Consider the following 24340-nt stretch of genomic DNA (forward strand, 5'->3'; position numbering starts at 1 on the left):
CCATTCTTGACCTGGATGGGGGACTTAGTTCCTGTAGAACGACTTAAAGATAATGTATCAGATTGTTCTGTATATCCTTTTAGGAGGAACTGGGGCTGTGTTTTATCACTGAACTCTTCTTTCTTGACGCTTTTCCTCTGTCCCTGAATTCCTTTTCCTTTAAGATCCTTAATTACTGAGACCTGTTCAAGGGCCAGCATTGTGGCCAGGCTTAGATCACAAAATGGCTTAGGCCAAAATGGCTTCTCTTATGTCAAGAAAGCCATGCCTATTTTTCTTTCTCCAGGGACCCCCTACCCTATCTACTTAAAGAAAGAGTCTATATTTTGTAATAGAAGCGATAGGAAAGTTTTCGAGCAGGATAGTTACATCATCTGATTTATAAAAGGACGTTAGGACACAGCAGGGCACCTTCCCTGACCCTACCCATCCTGGCCCCCAACACATACATATCCCATCAAAGCACCTCTGTTAAGTGGCTCTCCATTCTAGCTGCAGGAGCCAGCCAGGCTGGAGGAGGTCAAGGAGTGAGCAAAGATTGCTCTAGAACTAGGTTTCTCAACCTTGGCACTGTTGACTTTTTAGACTGGATAGTTCCTTGCAGGAGCTGCCCTGTGCATTGCAGAATATTTAGAGCATCCCTGGCCTCTACACACTAGATGCCAATAATACACGCCCCACCCAGCTGTGACCAGATATAAATGTCTCCAGATGTTGCACATGTTCCCTGGTGGACAGTTAAGAACCCCTGCTATAGGCGATTATTGTCCCTGAGAAAACAATCTGCTCCCCATACTCTCCTGACACTCGCCCCCACCCCATTTTATACCATCTCCCTCAGATTTCACCAAGATGCAAGTTATTTCATCAGTGGGAAACCCATCAGGATGACCTGCTCCAAGTGCCATCCAAGAACAGTCAGTCGTCTTCTGAAGTCCCCCAGAGCCTTTTGTCCTGCTGCTGTGGAGGGGATGGGATCCCCAAGACCTCCCTGGGCACCTTGCCCAATCACAGCCCTAGTTGTGGTAACAGCCCTATAGATTGTGACACTTCTGGAGCACAGAAACCAGCAGCCCATGAAATGTAAAGGAATACCTTTGTCCTAGCAGAGCTTTAGAGCAAGGTTCAAGGTGAGGTCACCCTCCCTGAGGCTGACATGGGTAGGGGCTATAGTCATCGTTGTGGCATCAAGATTACAAGCATGGGCTCTGGGGTTAAGAGTAGCCTGAGTTACAATTCTGCCTCTCTTCCCAACTTTAAAGCCCTGGGCAAATCATTTGACCTCTGAGCCTCAGACTCCTTATCTGAGGTAAGGAAACCTAATGTTTATCTTCCAAGGCACTTAGATGGCTGATTAATAATGGATGTTAAGGCTTTGGAATCCAGCAGGCTTTGTTTCAAATCCTGACTCAGCCACTTGATTAGCTATGTGATCTTGGGCAGACTATCTCTGTGCTCCTTATTTTTCTTATCTATATCTGAGGCTTATAACAGTATCTACCCCCAGCTGGTCTCGACAGTACTGTATGATAATATGTGTAAAGGACTTCATACAGTGCTGGCACACAGTAGGTGCTCAATAGATGTTGGCCATCACTGTTACCACCATCAGCTTCATGCAGCAGGTAGAACCCTGTAGAAGAAATTAGGACCAGGAGCCCAATGAGGTCACAAACACGGACCATGGCACCAAGCCAGCAGTCCCAAGCAATAGAAGCGTCAAACCCCTTGGGCTCTGGATAGGCTGAGGCTATGCTTTGGGAATAGGAAGGCCAGGCTCCCCCCACTCTGCATGGGTGCTGCTGAGGGTTCAGAGAGGCGCTGGGTGGGTAAAAGGAGGACAGTTGCATCCTTACCTGGGATCAGAAAAGTGCCCATGGCTTGCCTTTTGCTCGTGCATTTAAGAGATGTTTATTCATCCAGAGCCTGGAGATACAGCTGTGAGCAAAACAGAGCCAGCCTGTCAACAGTCCTGTGCTGCTGACTGGCTGCTGCAACACTGATCATAGACATAGCATGCAAGCTGTATAGGGAATTTAAAATCTGCTGCTAGCCACTTAAATAAAAGCAAAAAGAAACAGGTGGAATTCATTTTAACTTTTTGTTTTTTTTGCAGCAGGGAGGTAATTAGTTTTATTTATTTAGCTTTTCAGTGGGAGTACTGGGGATCGAACCCAGGGCCTCCTGCATGTTAAGCATGTGCTCTACCACTTGAGCTATACCCCCCTCCCCTGGAATTCATTTTAATAACATTTTGTTTAACCCAATATACTAAAATAGTTCAACATGAAGTCAGTATTTTTAAATTATTGAGATTTCACATTATTCTCTTCATACCAAGTCTTTGAAATCCAAGGTGTATTTTACATGTACAGCCCATCTCGGTTGGGACTTGTCACATTTCAAGGCTCAGGGGCCATAATGTGATTGGCTGCTATACTGGACAGTGCAGGTCTAGAAGAGAGACATTAACAATCACATGCACAAACAAAAAATAAAAACCAAAATAAAAAAAAATCTTTTAATTAAATTTTTAAAATTAGGAAAAAAAACCCAATCACATGCACTAAACATCATAATACAATTGTGTTAAAAGCCACAAAAAGGTACAGGATGCTACAAGAGACCATAACATGGACCTGATCTGTCTGAAGCTCAGACACAGCCTTCCCACAGAGGGGACTCTTAAGCCAGGTTGTAAAGGACAGGAATTGTCAAGGGGAAGATGAGGGTGGCAGGAAAGAGTACTCTAGGCTAGGAGCAGCTCATCTAAAGCATTAGGGGTCTTGGTTGCTTCTTTTTTTTTCCCCATTTTATTTCTAATTGTGATTTTAAAAAATAACGTAAGATTTACTATCATAACCATTTCTAAATGGACCTTTCAGTAGTGTTTAATTTAGTCACACTGTTGTGAAACCAATCTCCAGAGCTTTCCCATCCTGTAAAACTAAAACTATACCCATTAAACAACAACTCCTGCTTCCCTCTCCCTGCAGGGGCTTCCCCCTGCCCCCAGGGATTTCTTTGCCATAGATTCCAACAGGGTGTGTGTGTTATGTGTGAGCTGGGGTAGGCCAAGGGGGTGCCGATCCCACCATAGTCCCTGCCTGAGGACTCCTGTGTCAGCAGGGAAACAAAGTCCCCGGGGGCTTTTGGTGAGGTATGGGTTTGGTGGGTGGGATTGAGAGTCAAGGAGAGGCTGGCAAATTGGACCCTGGGAAACATTGGGAAGGGATCTAGGGGAGGTTCCTGGTTGTTAGAGGGTCTCCCCAGACACCCGAGCGCCCACCCGATTCGTGGACGATGAGGAGCTGGCGTACGTGATCCAGAGGTACCGGGAGGTGCACGACATGGTCCACACCCTGCTGGGGATGCCCACTAACATCCTGGGTAAGTGCCAGCCAGCCAGCTGCTGGGTGCATCGGAGTGGGGCATGGGTGGGGCGGGGTGCTTCTGCCAGTCTGTCCCAGGGTCTGTCTGCAGGGCCAGGGCAAGGCACTCCTGTCTCAGCCACCTCCAGTTAGCTGGCTTAGTGCCTCATTTTTTGCTTTATTCGAACATCTTGGTACGTCTGTGCGATGTATCCCCTATCCTCCATTCCCACTGCTTCTTATGGCTCCTTCACTGATGTAGCAGCATCCAAACGCCAGGGCTCCCTGCCATGCTCTGGTTGTTAGCTTCCTGCACTCTGAAACCCTCAGCAATTCCCTAAGCCCTGGACTCCTCAGCCTGGCTTTTGGAGTCCTCTGCATTCTGGCCCCAAGCTTCCTTTCCAGCCCTATTTCCTTCTGCTATTTTCTTGGACCCTCTCCCCAACCCCAAGCCAAGTGCCCCAGGGCCCAGCACAGGCCAGGACCAGGCACTTGCTAAAAACTCTGGCAGAGATCAGAGGGGAGCAGACATCTCCTTGTGCCCTGCCCTGAGCATCACTGGCCTCTGCTCACCTCCCACCCATTCCCCACCCTGCCTGCCAGGGGAGATCGTGGTGAAGTGGTTTGAGGCTGTCCAGACCGGCCTGCCCATGTGTATCCTGAGTGCACTCTTTGGACCCATCCAACTCAGTGCCCAGTAAGTTCTCAAGTGGTGAGGGGTCGGGGGAGAGCTCAGAGGGGTCAGGGCTCCAGGAAATAGGAAAAGCCTGCTGCCTTTCTGAGCAGCCGCAATGGTTCTCCAGGAAGCCAGGGTGGGAAGAATGGGGCAGAGAGGTGAAACTGGCCTGGCGCAGGGGCTCCGGGACAGACGACAAATGAAGCCTGGACGTTTCATAGGACTCTAGGATCTCTTGGGCCAGGCCTCAATCTCAGGTCAAAACAGTGGAGTCGGGACTGGAGGGGTCAGGGGGATGCCATCTGGCATTAGTTTCTGGAGCTAGTAGCCCTCAATTTAAATCTGGGCTTTGGCATGTTTGGCTTTGGACAGGGTTTTAGCTCACTGAGCTGTTGTTTCCTTATCCGAAAAGTAGGGATAAAAACTACCTCCTTCTTGGGTCTGTGTGAAGTTTAACTGAGAAAATCCATATCTACTGCTGAGCACATGGCTTGGCCAGCACTTAAGACATTCTGTCTTGTTCCTCTGCTGCCCCACAGGAGCCTGCAAGTGCTGGTCTCGGAGCTGATCCCTTGGGCAGTTCAGAATGGACGCAGGGCCCCGTGTGTCCTCAACCTGTACTACGAGCGGCGCTGGGAGCAGCCCCTGAGGGCTCTGCGGGAGGAGCTGGGCATCACAGAGCCCCCCAGGCGCGTCGAAGGCCTGGCCTAGGCCCTGAGCTGCTGAGCCAGGAGGGCCTGGCCTGGCTCCCAACCCCCGACCCCTGCTTCCCCTGGGGACAGAGCGCTCCTTTGACATTAATTTTGTTCCTTTTCTTTGCACACTGACTCTTGGACATTATGAGTCACAATTTATCATAACCACTGCTGAGCAGCTGTGAGGGCCAACCTGGGAGGGAACAGGCAGTACCTTGGAGCTCCTAGGGGAGCCGAGAGCCAAAGAGAATAACCTGTGAGCAGGAATCATTGTTTAGGCTTGTGCTGGGATGGTTCAGGTCCACAACCCCTGTTCCCAACCTGTCCCTACCAGCCAGGGTTTTCTGGGTGCCAGGCTCTCTGGTAGGAGGGAAGGCTATACCCAAGTCAAAGGCCTGAGAAGAGGGAGGCAGAGGGGGAGGTGAGTCTCCGCATTCTGAATAAAGGCTCCCATCAGGTCTAGAGTCTGCTTTTCCTGCTTTTGCCTGGTGCTGCCCAGGACTCTGGCAGCCTAGGGCCTCTGAGCCCTGAGGGCCGACATTCCCTCCAGCCTGAACTTCCACTGCTTGTCCCATCTCCCCTGAAATTAGGCAGACTGGGATTCAAATTCCCAACTCCACCATTTTCTAACAGAGGAACTTGCAGGCAAGTCCCTTCCGCTCTCTGAACTGTTTTATCATCAGTAAAAGGAGAATGAAAACAGCTCCCACCTCCTAGGGTTATGGTGGGGATTTTATTAGGTGATGCCCAGAGAAATGTTTGCAGGTGGAGGAGGCAGCTGTGAGGCTGCGGGCTCATTGGAATGGCAGCAGGCGTTTTCCTAGAGTCAGAGCCAAGGAGTGGGGATGGCAAGGTGGAAAGCACTGTTGGAAGAGTAGGCAGCCCCGTCTTGGGATTTAAAGCCAGAAACACTCCCAAGATGTCAGAGCCTTTAGAGGTTTTGGAGGCCAGATCCTTATTGTGTGGGTACAGCAACTAAGGCCAAGAGATAGGCAAAGAATTGTCTGGAGTAAATAGAACACAGGCCACAAGGCCTGGTTGGTGCTCCTGTGCCTGCTTCCCTGTGGATAATAAGGGCTACTGTTTATAGCTGTACTGTGTGCCTTAGCAGCTGAGATGCATTGTCATGCTGATACCTCCAACAACACGGAGGGAGGTGGTACTATTACTTGTATTTTACTGGGGCAGTAGGAGCGGAGCTGGGGCTGGAATCGGGTTGTCTGAAGACCCGTAGCACTGCCACACTGGTGCCTCAGCCTTCCTCGTGCCCACCGTGTCCCTGTCCAGGGCTCCCAGTGGCAGAGGGAAGGTGTGGGAGGCTGGAGGCCTACACTGGAACCATGGCCTTTTCAAGAGGGAAGCCTCATCCTGAGCTCTTGGGAGTTTCTGCAGAAAGAGGAGGGGACTGGGGTGAGCTCCCCATACTTCATCAATCTTTGCCCTAGAGACCACCTTTCCAGACCTGCCAGCTATTTCCACGGCTTCCCAAGGTCCCAGCCACCTCTAACTTGAGGTCAGTAAAAGTCAGCAGTGCCAACGTTGAGGGGAAGGACAGACCCTCAGATGGTCTCTGTCCAGCTGGTGCCCTCACCTGCCCAGGGCACTCGGTGCCCAGATGACCCTGGGCTTTTATAGCACTTGAGAGATGGGCCCTGGACATCAGGATTAGCTGGGGATGGAGCCTGGTCTCTAGATCACAGGGTAGCATTTTTGTCATCAGCTCACGATGGGTTCTCCCGTTAACAATGGCAATAGCTGCCACTTAATGAGTTCTTACCACAGCCCGTGAGTCTTGCCAACTTTTGCCTAGAACCTTCCATTCTTCGTCTGAATAAACCATGTTGGTCTTCTTCCTACCTTTGGGAACAACACCTTGTCCTTACGTGGTGAGCTCCTTGTCATTCACACCTGTGTTCAAATGCCACCTCGGAGAAGCCTTCCCCGACCATCCTGTCTGAAGCAGACCCCTCGCCCTCGCTCCATCTCATCACCTTATTGTCTTTACAGTGCTTACCAGCCAGAAATTATCTTATCGGTTAGTTTATGAGTTCCATGTGCTCCAGGAAGGCAGGGACTTTGTTCTTTGCCTTCACTGCTGGGAACAGTGCCTGACACACAGTAAGAGCTTGCTGCTTGGTGGCTGAAGGGATGGGTGCCAAGCCCCGAGTGCCCCACCTGCAAGATCTCATTAGGTCCCCACAATAACCTCATTTGCAGTAAAGACTGCGTTTCAGGTTTGGGGGGTTGTCCTAGGGTCACACAGTTGGGATATGGTGGAGCTTGGCTGGGGATACATAGGCCTTGAGTCCCCTCCCAGTAGCCCAGGGGAAGCTCCCTTCCTCTCTGTCTGATAAAAGTCTTATGTAGCTGACTCTAGAGCAGTGTTTGGGGTACAGGCTCTGAAGGCAGACAGACCTGGCCCTACCACTGACCAGCCCTGCACCCTTGCAGTAGTCACAGCACCGCTTTGAGCCTCTGTTTTCTCATCTGTAAATGGGAGAGTATGTATCTATCTCACAGTAGGGGCACTGTGTACATGTAGTGCTTTCGTATGTAATCACTTAGGAAATGGAAGGCCCTTTGAGGTCTCTTAAGTCACCATGTACACAATCAAGCCAGAGGTATTTATTTTGCATACACCCAGAGTGGAAGGATTTATACAGCTTAGAGGTCCAAATGCCAAAGGCAACTGAATATCTATGGGATAAGCATCTACTCTGTGCCAGGGCCAGATCACTTCATGCCCCTGGGGAGGCTGAATTCCTTCAAGTGAGTTCAAGTGTCAGTCTGGTAAGTCTGGAGATTTGAGCGCTGATGTTCCCTAATGCAGGGCAGTTGGGAGTTGCATCAGTGGAAGTCAGCCTCAGTTCAGCCTGTCACACAAATGACAGCACCCAGCTCGCCCTTCTTAAGAACCCTCCGTGGTTCTTCACTGCCCTCAGCATAAACTCCTCAGCCTAGCACACAAAGGCTCTTCCAATCACTTTTCCCACTGCCCGCCTGTGTATCCTGATGTACAAGCCCACTAGTCATCAATTATTTCATCAAGATTGTCTAAGTATTTGCCGAATGCTGGAGTTCCGCAGTGACCAAGACAGCTGCATCCCCACCCTCTTGGGATTGAGCAGTTACAGCAGCTGAGGGCCTTCCACGTGCCAGCCCTGGGCCAAGAGCTTGATGTGCATCATGTCACTGAATCCACACTCAGCCTGAGGTATGAGACGGAGGCAAAGACCATGACGACTCTATTCCCATTCTAACAAGGACACTGAGGCTCCAGGAGGAGTGGTGATTTACCCAATGACTCACAGCTGAGGCTGGGAGTGCAACCCAGCCTGGCAAGCAAAGAAGACAACAATGCGTCATGGGTGTTGACAGAAGTTCCATATGCTCCAGGTGATGAGCACTTGGTGAGAGACAACTTATTCTAGTGACCTAATCTCCACTCACCTTCTCTGTGTGTCCAGCTAGACCGTGAGCAACTTGAAGGCTGACTGTCTTGTCCCCTCTCTGTCCCTCTTGCATCTCCCCTTAAGGCCTGGCCCAGTGTATGTTGGGGGTACTGCGTTGGCTTCACCAATGTGTCCTGGGAGCAACGGGGCTGGTCACCACTGCCTTCCTCCAAATTCTCATGTGCCCACTTTGCATATGACCTCAGCAGTCGAAGTGGAAATGATCGTGCTTATACCTCTGGACCCTGGTGTGGATAAGGTCAGAGCCTCCAATTCACTCTCCCCATCATTCATTCAACAAACATTTATCGAGCCTCTGTTATGTGCTAAGCCCTGTGGATACAATCAGAGATAATCTTCCTGTCTAGATTTTGTATGTACTTTGTGGTCAGTGAGCCTGTGAGCTACAATAATAAATATGACTGCATACCAACCCAGTGGGGTAAACACCATTAGTATGTCCTCATTTTAAATGGAGACTAGAACTTTCATCTGAGAAGTTGACCCTGGTCTGTTGGATGCCAGTACCCATGTCCACAATCCCTGCATCACACTGCCTCCTGAATGTACTACCCATGAGGGAGGTGGTGCTTTAATTTACCTAGGTTCCCTATAAGGATGCACCTGTACTCTGGAAGAAATAGGTCCAAATACTTGTCAGGCCAAAATATTTCATTTTTAATCCCTATAAACAGACCCTGAAAACTGCCCCTCCCCACTTTTAAGGACTTCTATTGGACTAAGGGATTAAGGGATCTATTTAAGGAAAAGTGGCAACTGTGGATGCCCAACATGTTTGATTATCAAGGAACCAAGTTTTCAGAGGCCTAGGGGAAGGACTGGGAAGCTGGCCTATGGCATGACAAATATGGTCACAGTCTTAGAGGTTAACTGATTTGCTGCAGAGTCCAGAACGATCAGAGGCCAAAGATAAGCACAGACCCCAGATCCATGCCCTTTGTACAACCAGGTGTGCCAAGTTGCTTTCAAGATACCATGGATGTGAAAGGATTCCTACAACGCCAAGTTGATTGTGTAACATAGGCTGGTCTCAGGTCTGCAGGAGTTGGGGGTCTTTTGGACCTTATCTCAATGGAATCCGTAAAATATCCGAATGGAAGTTAAAGAGAACCTATCAAAACTCGACTCTGGTGGGACTCGAACCCACAACCTTTGAATAACCACACCCGGATTGGCTAGAAGTCCAATGCGCTATCCATTGCGCCACAGAGCCGGTCACTTAAAACTCCGCCCCTCGACTCACCTCTGCGTGAAACCGCCCTTTAGCGCTCTTCTAGGTGTGACGTTGGGCCTTTGCTGAACTCTGCTCTGGTCTGGGCGCAGACTCAGGATCCTCCACCAACGGTGCGGTGGGGGTGCTCTACCCGACGTTTGGACGTCTAGGGATTGGGGGTCGGGGTCCCAGCAGAGCCCGCCTGTCTCCTTCCGGCCGCGGGGGTCTCCGCGGCCGGGCGGGGTTGCGCGGCGCGGACTACAGTTCCCAGCGTGCCGCGCAGGGCGCCGCCCGAGGCCGTCGCGCGCGCTGGGCGGGCTGGGTCTGGCGGCGTCGGGAGCGCAGAGGCTGCGCTGCGCCGCCGGCTCTGCGGCTAGCTCGCCGTGGGGAAGGCGCGGTAGGCGGCGTTGCCGGCCGGCGCAGCCGGTTTGGGTTGCAGGAGGCGGGCGGGCGGGGGAGGAGCGCCGCTGGCGGGCGGGGCCAGCTGGGCGGCCGGGCCATGCAGGGCGCAGAGCCGGCTAAGTGCTACTGAGACCCTGCTCTGCGCGCCCAGGAGCGGCTGATGCCCCCCCGCGCTCCCCACTCTGCTACCGCAGCTGGGCCGCATCTGGACAGGGCGCCGCGCGGCGGGGCCGAAGCTGGGTGAGCACAGGCCAGGCCACTGGGTCTCCGGGCAGGGGAATGTGCTGAGGTCGGGGGCGCGCCCTGCTGTTCCGTCTCCTTGCCGGGCGCTCTACGACCCTGGCTCAAAGGGCCAGGGCGGTCCGCAGTGACCTGGGACCGGGGCCTGAGGGATCTAGGTATCCCCTTCTCTCCTTGTCACATTCCCCAGACATCCAGGACAGGTTCTTGCCTTCTGACCTGGCAGGCTCTGGGAGGCCAGAGTCTGAGGACTTTGAAGATCTTTAGCGTTGGAGTTGGTTTGGTCCCCTTCCCAGCTTTTGCTTTTCGCATGGAGGAGGGGGTATAGTCTAAGGGCTCCCTGTGATCCAGACCATGTCCTCATCAAGGCTTGGAGAATCTCAGGGTACTTCACAGCCGTGACCTTCAGCCCCTCCCCGGGGAATAGGAGCACTTAGGGAAAACTGAGTCCCATCTGCTGCTCCTTGAGCAAGTCCATAAAGCGCCAGAAATAGAGCCCAGGAGTCCTAATCTCAGGTCTGCCAGCCATTCCTCTCCCCTTTAGCCCCAGTCTCCAAAGATTCATCTGAGTGACTTGCTGAGTGTATTTGTGGGGATGCCTTCAAGACCCTCTTCCTCTCTCTCAGTCACCTTTCTCCTCTGGGCGGTCATCTCAGGCATCTCCAGGCTCTAACCTGTTTTCTCCGTCGCCCTCTGTGGGCCAGCAGAGGCATGGCGCTGAGACTGGGTAGGGACTGAGCAGGGTCCCTTCCCAGGAAGCTGCCACTTTGGGTTTTGTGACTTGGCCTGATCATCTACAGAAACTCCCTAGGTCTCTTGGGGGGAGTTGAGCGAAAGGCACTTAAGTCAATACCTGCTCCAAGCCATTTTGGTTAGGATCCTGGTTGTCAGGAGAGTGGACTCCTGTTTTGGTTGGAAGGGCCTTTGAGAGCAATTCTCATTATACCTATTGCAGAGTAGGAGACTAAGGACTCAAGTGGGAAAGGGACTTGCCCAAGGTCATTCAGAGATTCATAAATGGGACTAGGGAGCTAAAACCCAGCCTCTACTCTCAGTCCTGGATCTCCTTACCTCAAGTTCCATACCTCTAGCCTGACCCTTTCAGACAACCCAGGCAAGAGTCCCTGTCCTCAGCTACCCTACTCAATGTGGCTAAGTCTGACTACAGGTTGACCCTTTGGGATCATAGTGGCCTGGCTGCCTGGGCCCAGGCATTGGGTCCACTGACTGCCCTGTGCCCACAGGCCACAATGCTGCTTGGGGCATCTCTGGTGGGGATGCTGCTGTTCTCCAAGCTGGTGCTGAAACTTCCTTGGACCCATGTCGGGTTCTCCCTGCTGTTCCTCTACCTGGGGTCTGGCGGCTGGCGCTTCATCCGAATCTTCATCAAGACTATCAGACGTGATATCTTGTGAGTACCTGGGGTAAAGCGCTCCCTGGGGTCTCCTACATTGTGCTAGGCTCCTAACCCCAAAAATCTTCTCAGACCATACCCATGGCCTCTACCAGCATAGGGTACCTGGGCCCCAAAGGAGCAGCCTCTGCTCCATGCCCTTCCCCTGGTAGTAGTACAGGTATCTCCATCTCCAAGGTCAAAGTCTCCTCCCAGAGAATTTCCCTAACTTGGTGCTCCTTAGCTTGAAGCAGACTTGGGGGCCTGGGACATCAAACACCAGGTGTGTTGAGGAGACATTTGTAACTATAGCTTGTGAGAGGGTGAAGAGGAACCCTGAGGGGAAGGCCTTGTCCTCCGGCTGATGTGAATCTAAGAGGACACTGAGTTTTAGAGCAGGGCTCTGAATCATGTCTGGGAGAACCTGCTCCCCAAAGAAAGTCGGGGATATCCTGTACTAGAAACACCTGCTGCCACCTGCTCTGTGCCAGGGGCTGGGCTGGCTCTGGGATCCAGAGGCAGACCTAGTTCTAGGCCAAGCTCAGACTGCTCAGGGAGACTGGAATGGGACACAGTAAATCCCTAAACTGGCAGTGCCATGTGGGCAGAGACCCTGGCAGTCTTGCTCACAGTAATGTCCCAGCGCCCAGCACAGTGAGGGACCCACGCTCAGAACAGAAAGCTCAGCATTTGTCAGTTGAGTATCAGGTGGCCACTACAGGAGGGGTGGCAGCAGTAGAGCTGTGGGAGAATGGAGCACAGAGAGGTGGCTTCTGGCCAGTGCCTTGGGGAATCAGAGAAGGCCTCCTGGAGGAAAAGCAATTGTACTTGAGAGTCACCTCAAGAAGGTGGGAGCAGGGAATTCTAGGCAGAGGGCACAGTATCAGCAAAGGCATAGAGGCTGGGGAGCTGGGAGAGTTCAGGGGTCAGAGGTGGCAGGGATGGGGCAGGAAAGGGGGATATTGCCAAGCTATTTCACCAACACTTACTGTGCCCAGCCCTGAGCAGGGCCCCAGGGGCAAGATAGTGAATAGGATGGAGCCCCACCCTTGCTGGGCTTACAGGGAGGGGGACTGGACAGATCACAAACATCCTCTTTTTTACTGTGGTAGTAAGGGGGAGAGGTACAATAAGGGGCTGTGGAAGGTCCAGGACGAGGAGTTTGGACTTCGATTCGGGGCCCTGGGGTTGTGGAAGGCTCTGACAGAGCAGCAGACTCAGAGCAGAGCTTAGAGGGTGGTGGGATTGAACTCTGGAACCAGGAAAGACTGAGGTTCAGATGTCAGCGCTGCCACATTCCACCTGTAAATTCATCGCCCGCGTCCCTGGTGTTACTGTGCGGCATTTGTGAGCCACCGCGTGTAAGGCTGCCCTGACACAGGTGCTGGGAAGGGAGAGTGTCACCAGTGGTTGGGCTCAGGAGCTTCAGGCCAGTGGGGTAGCAACCTGGGCCAGGGTCTTAGACCTGCCCCTGCCCCCCACCCCCGCGTGCGCGCGTGTGTGCGCGCGCGCACACACACACACACACACACACACACACAAAAGCCCAGCAGTCACGGCCCCCTCTGTCTCCCCACAGCGGTGGCATAGTGCTCCTGAAGGTGAAGGCCAAGGTCCGCCGGCACCTGCGGGAGCGGCACACAGTGCCCATCTTGTTTGCCTCCACGGTCCAACGTCACCCTGACAAGACGGCCCTGATCTTTGAGGGCACGGACACCCACTGGACCTTCCGCCAGCTAGATGACTACTCAAGCCGGGTGGCCAACTTCCTGCAGGCCCGGGGCCTGGCCTCGGGTGATGTGGTTGCCCTCTTCATGGAGAACCGCAATGAGTTTGTGGGCCTGTGGCTGGGCATGGCCAAGCTGGGCGTAGAGGCGGCGCTCATCAACACCAACCTCCGGCGGGATGCCCTGCACCACTGCCTGACCTCCTCTCAGGCCCGGGCTCTCATCTTTGGCAGCGAGATGGCCCCAGGTGAGTCCCAGAGGGGCGGGGGACAGGCGAGAGTCCCACAGGACTGCCACACACCCCCTCCAGCCCTTGGGGAGAATGTGTGGCTCAGAGGTTAAGGGCATCAGCCCTGGAGTCAGATGGCCTGGGCTCTGCCCCTGGTACGCTGGAAACCTGAGTGAGAGACGGAAGCTCTGGGCCTCAGTTTCCTCACTATTAAGCACCTACCTCACACTAGTTTCAGGAAGATACGGAAGTCTTAACAAAGTGGCTGATGCTAGGTGAGCCCTCAGATGTAATGGTAACCATTCTTGTGACTAATTAGGCCTCATTTACCTCATCTATAAAATGAGAACAAGAATCTGATCCCCTTTCTCCTGCAGAGACCATGTTTTATTGCCACCTCGGGTACTGATCAAGTGCCGAGCTTGGTGCTTTACAAAAGCAGCTCCAAAACCCTTCATAAAGCCTGCTGAGGTAGATTGTTATCTCAGCTTCACAGATGAGGAGACTGAGGTTCAGAGTGGTGTGAGACACTCACCCCACGTCACACAGCTGATAAGTGAAAGAACTGAGATTTGATCTTGGGCTTTGCCACAGTGTCCCTATTCTTTCTCCCCACGCTGCTGTGGCTACAGGATAATGGACAGGAGAGGTTATTAAGATGCTGAAAGGGGAGGAGGCAGAACGCAGTAGGGAGAAGGGGGAGGGTTGGACAAATCAAGAGGAAGCCAGAGGAAGTGGGGCCGAGTGGGCCAGGACTGGCCTGTGCCCAAGGTGGGTGAGTATCTGGATGTCTGTAGTGCACAGGGGAGCCCAACAGAAGGTTCTCACTCTCTGAAGACACTGGGGGCCTGCTGGCCTCTGACCCCACTGCTTCCTTCTAAACAGCCCCCCAGGATGAGTGTAGTACAGTGAGTAAGCGTATAAACCTTGGTGTGTGATAGAGCTGGCTTTGAGTCCCAGCTCCGGCACATTCTAGTTGTAAGCGAGTCCTTTCTATTCTCAGAGTCTCAGTTTTCTCATCTGTAAAATGGGTTGTTATTGGCACCTAATTTTTGTGAACAGGAGAATACATTTAAAGGTCCTGCAGTATAGTTAGCTGTTGCTCCTATCAGGACCTTCCTTATACTGAGGTCCCAGGTGCTTCATCCATCTCTCTGCCCCACCCAGCCCGTCTTTCCTCAAAACATGCTCAGCCCTGACGTGAGCAGAGGTTCCTGGGAACGTGGCGTTTCCTGATCTTCCCTGTCTTCCCCACAGCTGTCTGGGAGATCCACACCAGCCTGGACCCCTTGCTCAGTCTCTTCTGCTCCGGTCCCTGGGAACCCAGCGCGGTGCCCGCTGGCACAGAACACCTGGACCCCCTGCTGGAAGAGGCCCCCAAGCACCTACCCAGCCGCCCCAACAAGGGCTTCTTAGGTGGGCCCCTCCCCTCACAGAGGGATTCTAAGATGGCCAAGGACAGAGCACTGGCCTCTGGGCCTGGGGTCTGCTGTAAATATGCCGTGCAGCCTGGAGAGAGTCACACCACCTCCCTTCTCCATCTGGGAAAATGAAGACAGTAACCCTGGGGTTACTACGAAGGCTGCATGAGCTAATGTGTGAAAGTGCCAGGCACAAAAAACGCAATTCTTGAACAGCCTTCGTTGATGCCTAACGAACATGTGCAGGATCACGAGGAGCCCAGGAGCCTGCTTTGTCTGAGTTTGGCCTGGGGGTGGGCCGGGGGCAAGACCCTTTGTATATTCATCCAGCACCTGTTTAGTGAAGACCCCGATGGGCTGCACTGGGCTACCTGCCTCTCCCTCCCCTCCTCCAGGCAGCCTCCCGGGTCCTCTCACATCTCTTCCTCTACCCTCTAGCCTGCCTTGTGGAGCCCATAGCTTGCTGCCTTGCCTGGAGGCTCAGAGTGTGGGCTAAGTTCATATCCCAGCTCTGTGTCTTCCCTTGTGTGACCCTGAACACCTGAGCTGCCCTCTGAGCCTCGGTTCCCACTGCCATAAAACTAGGGATGGTAGCAGAACCTGTGTTATGGAGCAGCTTTGAGGATTGGAAGAGATACAGTGGGAAGCTAGGGTATGACTGGAAGTGCTCAGTAACTGGCCATTGTTGTCATCATTTAACCTCTGCTGTATGTGGATCTTGTCTGCTGGGTGCTATTGTAACCTCCTTGAGGGCAGGGACTCAGGCTGGTTGTGCCAGGTGTCCTGATGTCCTGGAACCTCCAGCCTTTTGGAGCTCAGCCTCATACAATAACTGTAATGTGACAGCCCCTGCTCCGGGCTGTAGGGAGGGATAAAGAAATGGTCAGTGGTGCAGAAACTACCTCTGCACCCTGCTTCCTGCAGCTAATGCCTCCTCATGCTCCAAGACTCGGGGTAGGCACCACCTCCTTTGAGAAGCCCTCCCTGGTGTTACCTCCCCTCCCTGAAGCCAGGGTCAGGTGCTGCCACTGGGCTTTGACAGGGCCTGTACTACCCAGCACTTTGTCCTCGGCATTAGAAATGCCCATGTCCTCATATTCCTGTTCCATTTGGCTGTGACCACTACCCGCACAGGGCCTGTTCCCATCCTAGTAACTGATGTCTCCCCAGGCTTGGTACAGAGCAAGGGCCCAGAAAAAGTTTGTTGAAGGAACAGGTGCAGGCATTAAAGCAGAGTGGTGTCTGGGGTCATCAGAGTAGGCTTCCTGGAGGAGGTGTGATGGGAGTGGGTATTGAACGATGCACACATACACATGTTCATCTGTCTTGACTCTGGGCCCAGCCATGTGCTGCCCCCTCTCACAGCCAATCCTGTGTTTGTTTTCTTCAGATAAGCTCTTCTACATCTACACGTCAGGTACCACAGGACTGCCCAAAGCCGCCATCGTGGTGCACAGCAGGTAAGGGAAAGGTGCTCTGAGGGGAGGCCTGGGATGGTGGGGCCTGGGAGCCTCTCCTCCTGCCTTTCCAGGGGCCTACTGAGCCCTTCGCCCTCTCCCCTTCCAGGTATTACCGCATGGTTGCCCTGGTGTACTACGGATTCCGCATGCAGCCTGACGACATTGTTTATGACTGCCTCCCTCTCTACCACTCTGCAGGTATCCCAGGCCTGCCCTCTCAGCCTCCAGCACCCCCAAGGTCTCAGGAACCCCGCCCCTCTTGACAGGCAGAGTGTTGCAGGAGAATCATGTGACCTCTGGAGTCAAATATGGGTTCAAATCCAGATGTGGCCATTGACTTGACCTCTGAATGAGGGTGTCCACACCAGCATCACTGGTGTGTGTGGTTGTGTCCCACAAGGCACCTGGGCTGGCCTGACTGTTCAGTTCATTTACACAGGTGGGCGTGGCCTTGCTGCTTTCTCTTATAAAGAAGGACAGAGATGCAATAAATATAGCTCCTGCCCTCAAGTTGCTTAGAGTTTGGGTATATGTGTATTTGGAGCAGGATGAGTGATGGGAACCTACCTGACTCCAGTACAAGAAAAGGCATCAACTGTGGGGAGGAGCAGGGAGCAGGAGCTCAGCTCAAGGGAAGAGCCCAGTGATGGCTAGGAAGGGTTCCTGGAGAAGGTGTACCCAAGGCAGGCAGATGTGAGATGCTGAGCCAGGCAGGCTAGCTCAGTCCCTGCTGGCTGAGTAGCAGCATTACGGATATTAGAGCAAGATTTTGGAGGCCAGCTCCAGAGGCCCCAGGGGATGGTCTAAGGAGTGCGCACTCAATCCCGTAGGCCCTGGGGAGCCGTGGAAGGTGTCTGACCAGGAGCAAGAGATATGATTAGGTAGTGTTGGAGGGACAGGACAGGAAAGAGAGACTGGGGAAAGGGCCTGTGAGGAGGTTGGGCTGTGTAAGAGGAAGCTCTAGAGGGAAGGTCTCCTGTCTCCCTGACCTCTGGGGCTCACCTCTCTGCTTCAGGAAACATCGTGGGAATCGGGCAGTGCCTGCTCCACGGCATGACAGTGGTGATCCGGAAGAAGTTCTCAGCTTCCCGGTTCTGGGACGATTGTATCAAGTACAACTGCACAGTGAGTGGGAAGGGAAGGGGGATGAGATCCCTGTCCCCTCATGGCCTTTCCCCCGGTTCTTACAGCTGGAGGCAGCCAACCATTTATTCAGGGCAACACTCCTATTGTTCAGATGGGGAGACCGAGGCGCAGAGAGGGACAGGTTTGCGCAGCCAGCCCCTGGGTGGAACACAAGCCTAGTAGGGGTAGGGCCTTGGGGGATGGGCAGGCAGTGAAGTGAGAGCAGCCTCAGGGGCCCAGACTCACTCCAAGTCCATCCGCAGATTGTGCAGTACATCGGCGAACTGTGCCGCTACCTCCTGAACCAGCCACCCCGGGAGGCAGAAAACCGGCACCGGGTGCGCATGGCACTTGGCAACGGCCTCCGACAGTCCATCTGGACCGACTTTTCTAGCCGCTTCCACATCCCCCAGGTGGCCGAGTTCTACGGGGCCACTGAGTGCAACTGCAGCCTGGGCAACTTCGATGGCCAGGTGCCACCCAGTTGGGGATGCGGGTGGACCCTGGAGGCACTGGGGGCAGAGGGGAGGGCAGAGTTCCAGCATGGGAATGTGGGTGCCAGAGCCACTACACACACACACACACACACACACACACACACACACACACACGAACACACACATACACGAGTCTAGTTTCGGGCCTATGGTGGGAGACCCCGGCTCAAGCCTTGGCCTTTGCAGGTGGGGGCCTGTGGCTTCAACAGCCGCATCCTGTCCTCTGTGTACCCCATCCGGCTGGTACGTGTCAACGAGAACACCATGGAGCTGATCCGGGGACCTGATGGCGTTTGCCTCCCCTGCAAGCCAGGTCTGCCCCAGGGTTGGGATTGGGGGTCAGAGTGGGTGGGGCTGGCTTGGGAGGGACATGGGACGGGGTGGGTGGGTGGGGAACCCCATCCTGATCAGTGGCCGTCAGTCAGCTCTTAGGGCTGCAGACATTTACTTCTTCATCCGTCCATTTATTTCTTCATCAGTCTATTTGTGCACTTCCGTGTTGTGGACTCTGGGTCCGGGCTGCCTGATCCTGGCTCATCCCCCCGAGAGCTGTGCCTGAGTTCCCATATCTGCACATGGGGCTGATGGCAGCACTTCCACATCGGCTTCCCCGAGGGCTCCGGGTGGTGAAAGACATAATGCTGTTTGAGCAGAGCCAGGGCCCAGGCAGTGCTGGCACTAGTTAGACTTGTCCACACAGAGCTTGGCCACCCTTTCATTTGTTTGCTCGACTTTCCATCTGTTCAGTGACCAGACGTGACCAAGTTCCTCCGTGTGCTAGACCTGCCAGGAGAACTCCCTGCCCTTGGGGCTCCCAGGCTGGGGAAGAAATGGGCACTTCTCTGGGCAGCAGTAGGGGCATTTAGGGTGCAAAAGAGACCCCAAGGCGAATGTGACCCTGGTTTTGCTATCCCCAGGTGAGCCAGGCCAGCTAGTGGGCACCATCATCCAGAAGGACCCCCTGCGGCGCTTCGATGGCTACCTCAACCAGGGCGCCAACAATAAGAAGATTGCCAAGGATGTCTTCAGGAAGGGGGACCAGGCCTACCTCACTGGTGGGTGGGCACCTCTCCCCAGGCCTTTGCTGCCCCTCAGTGAGAGTGGAGAGGAATGAAGGGGCCTTTCCTCCTTTTCAGAGAACACCTCCCAGAATTCCCCCAGGCCTGGCCCGAGCCCGCGGGCCCTGCCTCACACCACTCCTTTCTAGGCGATGTGCTGGTGATGGACGAGCTGGGCTACCTGTACTTTCGGGACCGCACGGGGGACACGTTCCGCTGGAAAGGGGAGAACGTGTCCACCACCGAGGTGGAAGGCACGCTCAGCCGTCTGCTGGACATGGCTGACGTGGCAGTATATGGCGTCGAGGTGCCAGGTACCTGGGGAGGCAGGAGGTGCCGGGCCTGTGTGTGGAGGCACCACAGGGGCCACTGCCAGCTCTTACTGTCTGCTCTGCTGTCCAGGAACCGAGGGCCGGGCTGGAATGGCTGCTGTGGCCAAGCCCTTTGGCAGCTGTGACCTGGAGCACTTTGCCCGACTCCTGGACAAGGAGCTGCCCCTGTACGCCCGCCCCATCTTCCTGCGCTTCCTGCCTGAGCTGCACAAAACAGGTCTGTCCCCCTGGGACACAGGGTCCTTCTGGAGAGACCAGGGTGGCTATCATTTGACCTTCACCCACCACCTTGCCAGGTGATTGGTAACCTGACCTGCCTGCATTCAAGTGAGCGCACCAGGCCTTCAGAGAGATAGAATACGTCCTTCATTAGTCTGCGCCAGGCACTGTGCTAGGCTTTGGAGACGTAGGTGACAAATTCCGGCAGGACTTGTGCCTTCCTGGAGCTCTGGAGCAGTAGGGGACACAGCCACAGGGACGGTGAATCCCAAAGATAAAGAACGGAATGCAGATCAAACTGATAGAAAAGTGAATGAGGGGCATGGGGATGACTGGGAGGCTCCCCTGAGGAGGTGATTGTTCATCTGAGGCCTGAATGAGAGAGAGAGGACTTTCTGGGGGTGGTAGGCATTCTAGGCTGTAGGAACAGCGAGTGTGAAGTCCCTGAGGCAGGAAGGTACTAGAGGAATGAAAGGAGACCCCCGAAGCTGGAGCCAGTAGAGGGTGGGCAGCGGTGTGAGGTGGGATGGAGAGGGCTGCTGGGGCCTTGTGGGCTGGGGAGGGGCTTGGATTGTGCCCGGGGCAGTAGGGAGCCACAGCAGTGTTTGAGCAGGGCAGTGACCTTATCAGATTTGTTTCCTACAAAGCCCTCTGGCAGCTGTGTGCAGAGTATGTGTAGAGGCTGCAGGTGGCCCTAGGGGAGGGGAGATGAGAAAAGGGCTGTCATCCAGGGAGGGGTGAGTGGTGGGTCCACTGTGACATGGTGGGGTGTTGCCATCCTTCTGTCCGTTGGTCCACTGCTGGTTCTCAGGAGTTCCCTGATGGGCAGGAAGCGCTGAGGCTCATGCCCAGACCTCCCCTCTGCTCTCCTCAGTCCTTGCTGCCCATCCTAGCTCCCTACACTGCTCAGCCTCTCCTTGGCTGCTCAGCCTGGGGCCACGTCTGCCTAGCTACCTCCCAGGGGGTCATTGTGTCTGCCCCTCTCTTGATGGAAGGCCTTCCCTGATTGACGTGGCCCCTGCCAGATAGTGGGCCCCTGGGCACACCTGAAGCAGTGGGGAGGGTCAGATGGGGACACTGGTGCTGTGCTCCTGACCAAGACTGTAAGCTCCCTGAGGACTAGAGGGCCGCTGTGACTTCTGCGTCCAGGAGGGAGGAAGTGTTCTGTCCCTGTGCTGTTGGCCCCATGTAGCTGTTGAGCACTTGAAGTGGGACCAGTGTGGCTGAGAAACCAAATTTTAAATTTTGTTTAATTTTAATTAAATTTACATAGCCATTCAGGGCTAGTGACTACCCTATTGGACAGTGCGGGTATAAATGGCCTTTCCCAGGATGGCTAGACTGCTTTCAGGACACCCCCAAGAGGGTGGGGGTGGAGCTGCAAGGCTCCTTGAGGCCTGGACTCACTCAGAACTCCCACAACATCACTTCTGCCACATCCTGTGGGTCAAAGAAGTCATACGGCCAGTCTGGATTCAAGGAGGGGTTGAGAAAGACTCCAGCTCTTAACTGGGAGAAGTGGCCAAGCCACATGGCAGAGGAGTGTGTGTACAGGGAGGGGAGGAATCTGTAGCCATTTCTGGCATCTGTCACACCTGGGTTCAGATCCCAGCACACTGCTTACAAGCTGTGTGATGCTGGCCTAGAGATGTGCCTCTCTGAGCATCAGTCTTCTCATATGTATACAGAGGCTAACCCTACATTGATTGAAAGATGCATAATTTACATTATATACTATTAAGGAGAAAAAAAACACTGCTAATTGAGTTCTTTCAGAGATGTTAAAATCCAAAAACTTGTGCATCTTAGAATCTATAGAATATGGTTGAGCACCTGCCCCTGGGGTTGGTGTGCAGATTAAATGACATCACACCTTTACCTGGGAGGTGCACCAATAAAGGGAGCCATCACGGAAGACCCCCGTTCTGGCCCTCATTCAGCTGTCACTCAGCACGTGGCCCTGGGCTAATAGCTTCCCTTCTTCAGGCCTGAGTTTCCCTGTCTGCACAAAGGGGCAGATAACACCCCCCAACCCTGGCACCTTTGCTAGGGCTGCTCTGTTACATAATGTAATGGATGGAGCCTTTGCAAACTGTAAAGGGCAGTTCCCCTCCTCCCACACTTCCCCTTTTCCTGTGTTCTCTCCAGCCCTCTCTCTTAGCCCCGTGTCAACCCTGGGGGGTGGGTTCCTGGGAGCTCAGGCTTTTGCTCTGCACTCTCTGACCCTTCTTCCCCCTTGTCTTCCCACTCCCTCAGGGACTTTTAAGTTACAGAAGATGGAGCTGCGGAAGGAGGGCTTTGACCTGAAGGTTGTGAAAGACCCGCTGTTCTACCTGGACGCGCGGAAGGGCCGCTATGTCCCACTGGACCAAGAGGCCTACACCCGCATCCAGGCAGGCGAGGAGAAGCTGTGATTGGCCCCAGGTCCCTCTGAGGGCCAGTGGATACTGGATCCAGAGCCCCAGCTCCCACCCCAGAGGGGTCCTGGGTGAAGCCAGACCAAAGCAAGCAGGGCCCAGCACCTTGACCCAGAGGTGCTGATCCCTTCTCCTCAAAACTGCCAAGGGACTCACTGCCGCCTCCCCCGCCCCAGAGGCTTTCTGTGAAAGCCTCACATCCATGTTATGTCTTCGAGGCCACGCAGGGCCTCTGGGCCCCAGGCTGAGACTGAGACCCTCAGGATGATGTCTTGGGTCAGGGCCGGGGGAGGTGGGAGATCACCAAGCACCCCCAAAGCGCAGGCAGCTTGTAAATGGGACGAAGGCGGAAGCTCCCAGACTCAGGAAGCCAGCAAAGTGGGCAGGGGCAGTGGTGGCTTTGGCTCAGGTGTCCAAAGAGGATCCAGACCCTGGCGCTGCTCAGGTGTCACCCAGCCCAGGCGGCGCCTGCAGGAGGGCAGGAGGAGGACTGGACACAGCAGTTGGCCTGGACGGAGCATGCCCTCCTTCTCCTCTCCCTGGGTGGCTACCTGGCTCTCCCTCTGGCAGGACTTTTCTGTCTCTGTGGGTCTGTCTGTCCATGTCACCATCTCCATCTCTGTACTGGCCCAGCTGTGAGACAAGAAGGGGTGGGAGGCGCTCAGGGGCCAATAAACTCTGCCTTGACTCCCCCAGGCTGTGTGCATGCCACCTGAGCTCACCCCTAGCCTGATCAGGCCCCAGCTCCTGCCCCAGGCACTCACTTGCCCATTTATTCATTCACTTGGACTGAGGGATGTGGCAGGTAAGAGGCCACAGCCCCTGTCCGCAGTGTTGTCTCAGACAGAGGGCAGTTCCCACCTGAGCCTGGCAAGGTGTTTTAACAGCGTGAGCTTGAAAGTCCAAACCAACTGTGTCACTTAGGAGCTTGTGGCCTTGGGCAAGTGGCTCAGTGTCCTCATCTATGACATGGGAATAATCAGGATTCAGAGAGCTAAAGGTAGCCATTATGAGAAAAGGGCTGTTCAGAGTCTTCGAGGGAGGAAACCCTAGCCCATGGTGGGGTCCCATCTCCAGACCCTTGCTCATGCAGTTCCCTCTGCTGGGGTCCATTTTCCCAGGGTCTTGGGGGCCGTGGGAGGCAAAGCATGGCTTCCTAACCAGCTGGGTGGTCTAGGAAAGTTCCTGGAGCAGTCTTTCCAGTGCTGTAGTCAGCAGCGCCAGTGGAAGGCCACCTGTCTCTAGAGCCCATTGCTGGAGTCACACCCAGGCTGGAAAGGTCCCACCCAGTGGGAAGAGGGTGGTCCAACCAAACACAGGGCAGCAGGCAGTGTGTGTGCCCCAGGGCATTATCTGCACTGTTTAACCCTCACCACTTGGCTGTTTAACCTCCGTCACTTGGCTGAGGTCACACAGCAAGTAGTGCGGACTGGAATGCAAACCCCAGCTCTGTGCTCTTCCTGCTGCTCCACTGCCCCCTTGGTGTAGAAGCCAACAGGAAAGCTAGAAGAGCTTCCATTCCACACATGCTTGTGGAGCCATCTGTGAGCCACACCCCAGGCCAGCAGCTGACAGTTTGGGTGGAGGGTGGCCAGGATAAGAAATTTGGGGGGGTGACCTTTGAAAGATTGAGGAGTCTGGTGCCACTCTTGACAGAAGTGAGAGGGGCAGACCTGGAGTTGGCCCTTGGAGAGCAATGCTCAGTGGGGTTTGGGAGTGGCAGGCATGGCTGCGGTGGCCCAGTGTGACCAGCAGAGGGTGCATGGGGCTTGCAGAATCAGGTCCAGTCCTTAGTGCTCAGCCAGGGGAGCTGAGAAGAGGGACTGTAAGTTCCTCCTTCACCCCAAGGCAGGTACCCAGCCCAGAGGACTCCCTGGTGGGCCTTTGGGCTTCTGAGGAGCTGGACTTGGCTGACAGTGAAGCTTTGTGTCTTTAACCCTCAGCAATGAATGCTCTCCGATGGGAAGGAGGCCCCTGTTCCTTCCCCCAGATTGAACACCATCACTGAAAGGCAGTATGGAGTGGTGGTTTAAAGCTCCAGCTTGGGAGTCAATCAGACCTGGGTTCAAGTCTATTTGCCAGGCTGAGCCTCAGTTTCCTCTCCTGTAAATGGAGATCTAGGAATCTACCTTGGGACAGTTATGAACATACAATGAGATCGTGCTTGGAAATCTCTTAGCAAGGGGTCTGGTGCTGGTATGTGCTCAGTACGTGGTAGCTAAAAGAATACGAGATATATTCAGGTGTTAATACCCCAGACTAGGTCTAAGTTTCCCACTTCTGTGCTGCACCCCGCTCTGCCCACATCCCCTCCGTGAAGGGACGGGACTGGTGGGCCTCTGGGCCTTGCAGCTCTCCTGTCTGCCTCTGGTCATCTCAAGCCATGGCTGTG

The 24340-nt window shown here is 54.3% G+C and overlaps 3 protein-coding genes and 2 non-coding genes across 11 annotated transcripts in view; 2 read left to right on the forward strand and 3 right to left on the reverse strand.

The window, feature by feature from the left end:
- The window catches only part of COQ4 (coenzyme Q4), an 8936-nt gene extending 3730 nt beyond the window's left edge, over window positions 1-5206 (forward strand). For 2 of the 5 annotated variants that reach the window (XM_045513865.2, XM_010951188.3), the window contains exons 5-7: window positions 3261-3390; window positions 3975-4068; window positions 4587-5206. In XM_045513865.2, coding sequence (XP_045369821.1) covers window positions 3261-3390; window positions 3975-4068; window positions 4587-4758 — 396 coding nt within the window. In that variant the 3' untranslated portion in view covers window positions 4759-5206. Of the gene's footprint in view, window positions 1-841; window positions 2088-3260; window positions 3397-3974; window positions 4069-4586 lie in introns of those variants that run through there. The other 3 variants (XM_045513866.2, XM_010951189.3, XM_045513867.2) reach the window with 3 other exon arrangements.
- The window catches only part of TRUB2 (TruB pseudouridine synthase family member 2), a 23763-nt gene extending 14165 nt beyond the window's left edge, over window positions 1-9598 (reverse strand). Inside the window, exons 1-3 of the mRNA XM_045513864.2 lie at window positions 9459-9598; window positions 2338-2454; window positions 1857-1938 (exon numbers count right to left, since the gene is read on the reverse strand). The gene's annotated coding sequence lies outside the window, so the exon portion shown is untranslated. The remainder of the gene's footprint in view (window positions 1-1856; window positions 1939-2337; window positions 2455-9458) is intronic.
- On the reverse strand, window positions 2154-2226 carry TRNAV-AAC (transfer RNA valine (anticodon AAC)). Its single transcript has one exon. It is a non-coding gene; the product is annotated as a tRNA-Val (tRNA).
- Window positions 9338-9428, reverse strand: TRNAR-UCU (transfer RNA arginine (anticodon UCU)). Its single transcript is given in 2 exon segments — window positions 9338-9373; window positions 9392-9428. It is a non-coding gene; the product is annotated as a tRNA-Arg (tRNA).
- SLC27A4 (solute carrier family 27 member 4) lies at window positions 9448-22643 on the forward strand. 3 transcript variants are annotated; one of them, XM_010951191.3, is made up of 13 exons: window positions 9448-9559; window positions 11315-11481; window positions 13043-13437; window positions 14677-14835; window positions 16231-16300; window positions 16407-16498; window positions 17316-17425; window positions 17689-17898; window positions 18109-18235; window positions 18840-18977; window positions 19130-19294; window positions 19383-19529; window positions 21788-22643. In XM_010951191.3, exons 2-13 carry the CDS (start codon window positions 11321-11323, stop codon window positions 21943-21945), a joined length of 1932 nt encoding a protein of 643 aa, XP_010949493.2. In that variant the 5' UTR covers window positions 9448-9559; window positions 11315-11320; the 3' UTR covers window positions 21946-22643. The 3 variants fall into 3 exon arrangements, with proteins under 3 accessions (XP_010949493.2, XP_074218427.1, XP_010949492.2); XM_074362326.1 differs by lacking the exon at window positions 9448-9559 and adding an exon at window positions 9718-9820; XM_010951190.3 differs by lacking the exon at window positions 9448-9559 and adding an exon at window positions 9872-10070.
- Window positions 22644-24340: the final 1697 nt, after the last annotated feature.

The sequence above is a fragment of the Camelus bactrianus genome, chromosome 4 (genome assembly GCF_048773025.1).
Source record: "Camelus bactrianus isolate YW-2024 breed Bactrian camel chromosome 4, ASM4877302v1, whole genome shotgun sequence".
Classification (NCBI taxonomy): domain Eukaryota; kingdom Metazoa; phylum Chordata; class Mammalia; order Artiodactyla; family Camelidae; genus Camelus; species Camelus bactrianus.

Bases quoted from the DNA above. Each gene is read 5' to 3' on its own strand.
- SLC27A4 (XM_010951191.3), top strand. From the start codon at position 11,321: ATGCTGCTTGGGGCATCTCTGGTGGGGATGCTGCTGTTCTCCAAGCTG. The intron at 16,499-17,315 runs GTATCCCAGGCC...TCTCTGCTTCAG, and splicing joins CCCTCTCTACCACTCTGCAG to GAAACATCGTGGGAATCGGG. The intron at 17,426-17,688 runs GTGAGTGGGAAG...GTCCATCCGCAG, and splicing joins GTATCAAGTACAACTGCACA to ATTGTGCAGTACATCGGCGA.